Source organism: Teleopsis dalmanni, chromosome 2 (assembly GCF_002237135.1).
Source record: "Teleopsis dalmanni isolate 2A chromosome 2, ASM223713v2, whole genome shotgun sequence".
NCBI classification, from domain to species: Eukaryota; Metazoa; Arthropoda; class Insecta; order Diptera; family Diopsidae; genus Teleopsis; species Teleopsis dalmanni.
The window spans coordinates 62,607,572-62,617,251 of record NC_051847.1 but is presented as its reverse complement, the minus strand read 5'-3'; the positions used below and the strand labels follow the sequence as shown (position 1 = coordinate 62,617,251).

Here is a 9,680-nt window from a genome sequence, read left to right as displayed (position 1 = left end):
ATAGGTGCAGAAAAGACATGCTATATATGGCTTAACATGTGGGCAGTTTTATGTTACCATATAATTTAATATGTTTATGGGATGTCATTTGGGCAAAAAAGTTGATTTTTTGGGAATGAGAAATTTAGATTAGTTAGGAACAAAATTTTCTATTTTCTATTTTTTAATATTATTAATTTTATATTTTTTCTAATTTTTCTAAGCGACTAGGTTAATGGTAATAAACGTAAAAAATGAATAGTAAATAAAACATAGCTAGCTATATATTAATATATTAATATATACAAATAATTTAATAATACTTACTAACTGAAAATATGAAAATTTTTTCTCTTTTGTTGATTTGTTTGAATTTGTTCCAAGTACACTAAAATATAAAAAAAAAATTAAATTAATTTGATTCTAAACTAAATTATTTACTTTTTTTATTATAACTTTAAACAATAAATATTTGTTAAGTTAAATATTTGTTAAATTAAGTATAACATAATTATATGAACACATGTTATATATAGCAAATAAATGGAACAATTCGTAATAATAATGTATTTGATAAGTATTCATAAGAGGCACACTAACATTTTAGCAGGCTTCGTTATTAGTAAAAAAATTGTTATAAATCAATAAGAGCCATCTTTCTTATTCGAAAGAAATCATTGAAAACGACTATAAAAACAATTTTCATCCACTTGTACTAGCAAATAATTCATTGTATTAAATCAATTTATACCCAAAACACTCTTGATATCACATACAGATGGCCTATCTTAGAAATTAATATAGTGGTATCTATAAATTTGGTAAAGATTAACTAGGATTTTAGAAATTGACTTAAACATAGTTTTTGATCAGGAAATGTATTGCCCAATGCACGATTAAACCACATTAACTCGCTGCTGCATTTGACGACCCCCGGTCAAGTTTAATTGCATGAAATATTGTAGTTAGCGACTGTAGCTTGAGCGTACTTAAGTAATCCATTTATTTAAGTTCATTTTTGACATTCATCTGCTACTGCAGCCAGCTATTGTAGGATATTGGGTATACTCTTAAAATAAAAGAATGGTTTCATGAGTTTTATAGGAACTCTGACCGTGGAAAATTATTTGCTATTAATTGGTATTCTAAATTTACTAATTGTTGTATAGAATCTGATTGCGTAAAACATTCTACTCAAGCAAATGAAACTGTTAATCTAGAACATAAGTATTTTTAAATTAAAACTATAGCAGATAGCTGAAATAGTAATGATACCATTTGAATAAGTCTGGCACTTGCAGTTCAAACAAATTATATACGGACTATAAACTAATTAAATAAAATTCGATTATTTCCTAAGACCACTGATGAAGAGTACTTGGCAATACTCGAAACAGCGTTATATGGTTAGCCAAATTTCAATAAAAATTAAAATAAATTTTTGTGTTTGTCCTTTATTTCTTTCTTTGCTATTCGAAAAACCCTCTAAAAAATTCGGGATATATGTTATATGAATATTTGTCTATAAGATAGCTATCGACAAATAAAAGATTAAGATATAAGAACATTAAGAAGATTTTCTATATTTTCTATGTAATCATGGATGAAACGTGGCTTTATTATTATACTCTAAATTTCAACTGAAAGTAAACTAGAATAAATGTATACCAGAAAATGCAACCAGAAATTTTAAAATTTTAAATTAAGTTCGTACAATTAATCCATTTTGTTTAACAAGCGATGAAAAATATATTTTAAATAATTGTTATGTTATATATTACAAAATTTTTGATAAATAGTTGCCTCTTTCTCTTTGCTGTTGAAGAAATTTTATAATAGAGCACTTCATTGCGTATGAGCAACATTATATACAGGTGACATATGTATAAGTACGGCAATACTGCTTTGTTTGACAACAAAATAAATACGACAAAAGTGATAAAAATGCGCTTAAATTTTTCCATTTCAATATAAATTTTATCTATTACCTACCATTACTATTACTTATATACAACATCATATATTACGAGTATTCCTAAAATATAATATAAGTACCTTTCATTTGTATTGAGGAAATCATTTCTATCAGGCAATGTACTCGATTTCTTTCTGGAACTTCTCCAAGATATTTCTGTAGGCGTTGCTGCTATCGTAGGCGTTGTTGGTATACTAGAATTGCTGTGCGGCATGGTTTATGGTATTAGCGATTCGTATTTGCCAAACTTGAGACTTGTTGATTTTGTCTAATTGAATTATAAAAAGATAGTAAGTTGTTAATATACAACTTTGTATATTGAAAGTAATAATAATAATAATAAAGTTAGTATTAAAAATTAATTTGAAATGCTTATCTTTAATGGAAACTTTTATTATAAATAATAAAGTAAAAAAAAAAAACAATTTAATAGCTTAATAATAATATATTCAATTTTTATTAAGAAGATAAAAAATAGTTTTGTTGAGATATTGTGCGTAATATTTATGTATATCGCATATAATTTTTTATTGTATTTGTAAAAAGTATTTAAGAATAAAATAAAGTATGTAGTCACATAATATACATATGGATGGCTAATTGGTTGCAGTGGCAGGTCATTAGATAACTTCCATGCACCTCAATTAGCGATTTTTTGCGGTTTTGCCACCACATTTCTCGCAAGAACCCCTAATATAGAAGAATAGAGACTAAATCCATCCCATCGAGTTTAGATAATTTAATAGATCTCTCATCTTCACCGATTAACAGTGTGATAAACTCTTAAAGAAGTATCTTCCTAAAAACCTATTCTTAACGCTAAATCTAAGCATTCACGGTAAAAATGTAATACTGCTGGTTTTTTCCACAACTTCTGCAGTGAGGATTATGAGGAATGCGCAGCTTATATGCGTGGGTTCCTATACACCATAGACCAGAAAGAACTGTAGTAAGTGTTGCAGTGTTCGCACGGTCTCTTTTGACAAGTTCCGAGGATCTAATTTTATATGTATACATATAATAAAAATTTAAAATAATCTGACAACTACATATGAGAAATGCTGGAAAAGTTTTGTATATAACATAGAAAAAAACATTTTTAAATTTTTCTGTTATTTATTTTTTGGTAATGCCCCAAGGTATTTCATTCTTCTAGACAGTAAATTGCTTGCGTCCACAATATTTATCTTTTCCGTGTATATCATCCCTTCATTTCCCGAAAAGTCATCATCTACCGAACAGTTTTCCCTTTTAAGTTTTAACAATATGAGCCATAAGTGGCAAATAAAATGAATGGTTAATTACCCTTATTGCTCTAATAAGTACTGATGGATTATGACCCACTACATTGTTTTGAGGGAAAAAATTTAATTTTTTCAATAGTATTTCGCTATAGGGAGTCTGTTTTATTTAACATTCTTTGCGTTCCTAAAAAAGAGTAGCTATAATTTTCTTGGTTGGCTGCAGGATTTTTGCCGTCGTTATATAGCATTTTGATTGTTCTTTGATCTGTTCAGTGTAGTGGTGATTCCATGTCAGGGGTTTACATGTAGTGGTGATTAACAGGGGTTTACATTTTTGGGTAAGATCTTAGAATTTCTTTACTTCTATGACTTCATGAAATATATTTGTTTCCTAAAAGCATAAGTCGGTCGATGAAAAATTTTTTATAAATAATTTTGGTAAAAAGAACGGTATGGAAAATATATATTTGTTTATAGTGACTGTGTTATAATTATCATATGTTTAAATATTATAATAAAAATAATTTTGAGTTTAAATAACCTGTAGGTACACAACACAGGCTAAATTGGTTATTATATGGAGTACTTTGTAAAACTTAATTAAGTTATCCACTATATCACTATTATATTATTATGCGACGATTGTAGCAGGCTGTTGTCTTTTCAACGTAAAAGCCATTCCACGAATGGTAGTTGGCACTGCGATCGTCGGGTCCATTATGTCAACGAAGCTAATATAGCTTCATATAATTTTTGCTTTTATTTTTAACCATTATTTCGGGAAAGCATTTTGAAATGATTGAGATATTAAAAGCTAAGCCAAAGATATCGAAGAACCATACAATTAACTTTAAAGAACTATTTTGAAGATTGAAAAATCAAGTATATATATAATATATATATATATATATAATTATATATTATATAATATATTGCTATATTTTATTATTATAAAGGTGTATAGAGAACCGTACTATATTAAATCTATGTTTAATGCTATATTTCGAAAAATTCTTTCTTTTCAAGAGTATAGACTTGGAAATCTAAGTCTAATACTAATCCAAAGTAATATTATTCTACTGTGGATATAGATTCATTGTTGCAATAGACAAAAATATTTTGAAGGAGAAAATGTAAATTTTTATGAATAATATTGATTAATTACTACTTTCATTTTAGAATACATTTCAAATTATATTTGAAAATACGTTCCCATTTTATAAGTTCATTTATAGATCGTAACATACAGTACAATATCTTTTTTTTTTGTGAGATAATTTGTTTTCAATGAGATTAATTTTTGCGTCTACTGACGATTATGCCTAGTCAAAAAATACTATATAATATAGCACTTGTATATTTTTTTATACGCACATCATGTTTTATGAGATTAACTTATGAGATTAAAATTCTAAATTATTTAATTAAAACAAACCACGAATTTTAGAAATGAATATCTTTATTTTTAGGTATATTAATCTTCGTTAAAGATTCTCTTGTCGGATTTATTCATATTTTAAAGCAAAAGAGTAAAAAACGGTAGAAAAGATACATATGGCTTTAAAGATACATTTAGATAATCAATTAATTTAAAATTTTTATGGTATTTATATATTATTTAAAATTATTTAAAGCAAATATCATTAGCATTAGTAAAAAATTATTGTTTTATAGGCGCTTATAATTTTTATATGTCATTACTTTATTCTTTAATCATTTTTAGGTTTCTTATTATTATTGTCAATATATGTATCTATAATCATAATTTTCATTATTAGCGTCATAATCATTAAGAGATTCATTCCTGAAATGGAATGGAAAGTTTAAACAATAAAAAATTTTAAGCACAAACAATTAACAATTATATTTCATTTATAAGTTTACGGGGGCTATTTGGAAAGTCAGAGATAAATTCATTTTCAAAACATCAAAAAATTATTTTATTTTACCATATTAAAAGTTAAGACGTGTATTATCTGTATCTAATCTGGGGCTTTTTTTATTACAGCAATTGTTGAATAAACAAAGGAACTTTGCAAAAAAATGAAAAAGATTAATTTTATGTATAAATTAAATATGTTTCTTTATTAGGAAAAAATACTAAAATTTAAATAAATTTGTATAAACAAAATAGTAGTATTCTATATTCATACGGAATGATACTATAATAATTTAAAAAATTGTGGTGTCTAGTAAAGATGCTAGGTATTGAGGAGGTCTGAATGAGGTAAAACTTGTTAACGAAATGTAAAAAAATTATAACTTATATTGAAAAATCACTGGAAAAATGTGATCTAGTTTATTGATTTAGTAAACTTTAAAATGAGCTTATAAAAAAATATTTTAAAATATTATTCACAAATCGAGCATTAGTAATATAGGTGTTAAAAGCCATATTCCGTAAAACGGAACTGTGTAAAAACTGTCATTACGATTAGGTTCTTTATGGGCCCCTTCTTTAATACACTCAGCGATATCTCTAGTATTAGCATAGGCCAGACTCGCGTCTTTATAAATGCTTCTAGCTGATCTAGTTCGACCTTATTCTGCCCACTATTACGAAGAATTGTAAATTCAAAACGGCTTTATTAGCTTATTGAGGATTATTCGTTCCTTCCTCCACTTCAACTAACTAATTAATAACAGTCATTAGGTAGATTTGTTGTGGACTTCACAAATGATATCAAAATTTCTAACGAATTTATGAAGCGCTTATAGCTACATTACTGAGACGTTTTCCAATTTCCAAAATTATGGAGATTCCGGGCATGGAGTCTGATTTCTGTCAGTTCAGCTACATTTTCTAGATACACCTTTTCTACATTACATTATTTGTGCGCAGCGGAAAACTTAAGCGTTCTCATATCTTCGTCAATTTTATTCTGTAGATATTGAAGATAATTTTTTTTATCATTTTCTTCCTTAAGTGTCAGCTGAATACCGTCATTGACAATGTCTTTTTTACTTTCCATTGCTTTATGGTTACGTTATAAAGTATCATCATCATCATAATTCCTATATCTTCCATTGGAGCATAGGACCTGAATAATGCACTTCAATGTAGTTCTATTTTTCGTCAAAATTTTCAGTTCGTTACATATTTTTTTGGACTCCTGAATTTCTTTTTGCAATGTTATTCTTCATGCGTTTTTAGGACGTCCCATCTTACGGCTGTCTCGACAAATTTCCGTGCCCTTGTTTCGCAGTATGTGGCCGCCACGGCCAACCTTCCTATAGTTTTTCTGATGTTTAAAGTATTTTTAAAGTTAAATGCTCTTACAATCACAAGGCTTGGGCAATTGCTTTTTGCACTGCATTCCATTAAATGTTTGAAATTTTTTCATTGATGAAAATTTATATGAAATAATTTGTCTACTATATTTTTAAAAATAAAATCGAGGAGTCCAGAAAGAGTTGAAGATTTTAGCGAAGCACAGAACCATATATATATACATATATATATATATATATATATCTAAATTAATTTTAAAACATTTTTAATAAACAATAATATTATACATTATTATATATATAATAATAATATTAGATATATAATAATTAAAATTATACAGAATTTTAAATTTTATTATTCAGATTATTTAAAAAAGGGAAAAATAATTACTGAGTTCTAAAAGTTAAAAAAAAAAACAACAGTTATTATTAGCTTATACAGCAATTATTTATACTATATATAGTGCTAATATTATATATTATAGTAATATATATATATATAATGCTTTAACCATATTATTATTAACTCAAATATTACTAATTGAAATGTAAATTTATTAAGCAGTTGCATTTGAATAATCGCTTTCAATTAATACTATTTCTGTATTATATTCATATTACTATAATATTGTTTATTAAAAATATATTTTAAAATTCATTTAAGGCATATTATGTTCGCTTATAATACCAGCTGTAATTAATCAATGTATTTGCAAGTGAACTTAAACTAATTAAAATTAATGAGCGGTACTTATAAATTAAAGAAGGTGAAAATAAACAAATGAAAATGTGAATTAAATTTGTACGTGTTCTAAGTTAATAAATTAACTAATTGAATATAAACTAAACTGAGTAATCAAAACAATTAATAACAAATTTAATCCAATTTATTTGTATTTTTTTGCATATTTACAACACTTTTGTTAAATTAATATACAAAATCACTTCTAACCTTATTATTAACATAATAATATCGTAATATCATAATAACAATAAGTTGTAAAAAGCATTGTTTAAAAAAGTTTGAATAAGTATAAATTTTCCAAACTTTTTTCAATCAAATAATAATATATTAATTAGGTAATAGATATTTAAATATATAGTTAATATATATTTGCTGGACATTGACCCAATTGAAGAAATTATATATATTTTGCAATAGTTCATTCTCACAAAAAAACTAATGAAAAACTATTCAAGTCTTGAAAACTGGAATAAAAAAGTCACAGTTTCTGAATTATATTTAATATGAACAAAATTTATGCTATGAATAATATTTTGAATAAATAATAGGATTCCTAACTAAAGAATTACTGCAAATACGTTAGTTACACTGAAATATTCAGAAAATATCAATAGATGAACATGATATATGTTCGTTTACAAAGTGTCGACAGTTTGAGAATTGTCGGCATAAGCCCATCCTCTTTGAAATAAGTACTGGTGACGTACACCAAAAACTGTTTAGTCTTATTTAGACCACATATCTTAAATTACAAAATGGAAAAAAATTACATTAATATGGATTTCATGACCAGAATTTATAGTTTGTATAACACTTTTGTGATTTTTAAATGAGTGTAGACCTATCCATTCTACAGAGCAAATACAATACCATACAGTGACTATTTGTGGAGGCAATTTACTAAATTTTTACACTGTTCAAACTTTCAGTGGTTGTAAAACGATCAATATCGTAAAATGGTTAAACATATGAGGCTATAGGTGACAGTTCCATTTGACATATGAAACTGAATGGTATAAAATCAGGACCACGAAGTGAAACAAATTTTATAGTTGATTGTTATGAAATTAAAAGATTTTAAAGGTAAAATTTATTATTGATTTTTAAGAAAAATATACTGTACGTAAAGTATGTACCGTTTTGCATAAATGATATATGATTTCATCTATTTCCATTGTGTGACTTCAAATAGAATAAGAGACAGTTCCAATTTTATATAAAGATAAACAAAAGCAGTATATTATTAGATTTAGATTAGATTTAAAAAAACTGGTTGGGAACTTGTCACCATGTCACTGCATTCTTTCAGGATTGTTGTGACTTATCATACTATACTACATGTAAATTTCTATATTCGATCTGTATATTTGATCAATTTCAATATATTTTTATTTCTATTAAGCATAAAAGACAAAAAAGCGTAACATAGAATTTTTGTATACCATCTCGCGTAATAGCGGCAGATAATTGAACATTATATTAAGGAATTTAACGACCCCAGATTTCCACTTAAAATTCTATCAAATAATTTGAGAGGACGATTTTCAATAAGTTAAGCTATCCATAACATATTGCAAGTCATCTAAATGTGAAATTGATTTTTTAATATAGGCTATATGTATATTGTATATTGCCCTCAAGTTTTATATTGCTGTATATTTAAGTGCATAATATATACGAGTATAAATTTATCAGTTTGTTTATTTGAAAATTCAGACATCAATTAAAATGCTCTTATACGCAAGCATATAAAATTTTTTAATTGAAAGATAAGAAATTAATTATTCCACTTTGTAAATAATAAATTTAAACTGACAATGAACGCGAATTCTGTATTATGTGAAAAATTTGAATTTTTGTATAAATTTACAAACTAATATTATTTAATATATTTATACCTATAGTCGTATATTGATTATTAGGAATTCAGTGTTGAAGTATTAGATTGAACGAAACACGTCACAAAACTAAAGTTAAAAAAGTATTCATTGATGAATAGAATAAGTAGTACAGGCAACTCTCGGTATTCAAGCCTTTTATACAATTGCATATAATAAATCAATAACAAAACTCAGTCATACAAACAACGCTATTCTGATACCGGAAAATTTTAAAAAAAAGTAGATAGGATCTCCTTAAATGAAAACATCTCTTATAAAAGTAATGAATGCTGTAAATGTATATTTTGCATGGATTGAGAAACTATTTAAAGCTTTTAACAAAACCAAACAATTTATTTGTAGTGCAGTTGTATGTTTGTTTAGGGGCATAAAAAAATTATACTATATAGTGAAGCTTTTAATTGAGATCAAAGATAGAAAATGTAATTTAAATATTAATTGTTTTTTTAAATACTCATTACTTTAAATGATCACAGTCATATGATTAAATTTGTTAAATTTGTTATTCATTATTATTTGTTTATAACTTTAAATTGAACTATGAAAAAGAGAACTTATTAAATTTTTGAACTTTTTTAATATTTTTTTTTTTTTTTTTTTTTTTT

At 25.7% G+C, this 9,680-nt stretch overlaps 1 protein-coding gene across 1 annotated transcript in view; it reads right to left on the bottom strand.

Annotated features, from left to right (window-relative positions):
• Positions 1–2,168, bottom strand: part of LOC119674686 — a 7,196-nt gene extending 5,028 nt beyond the window's left edge. The window contains exon 1 of the mRNA XM_038085840.1: positions 2,035–2,168. Within this exon, the coding sequence (XP_037941768.1) occupies positions 2,035–2,168 (134 nt within the window). The remainder of the gene's footprint in view (positions 1–2,034) is intronic.
• Between the last annotated feature and the right edge of the window lie 7,512 nt (positions 2,169–9,680).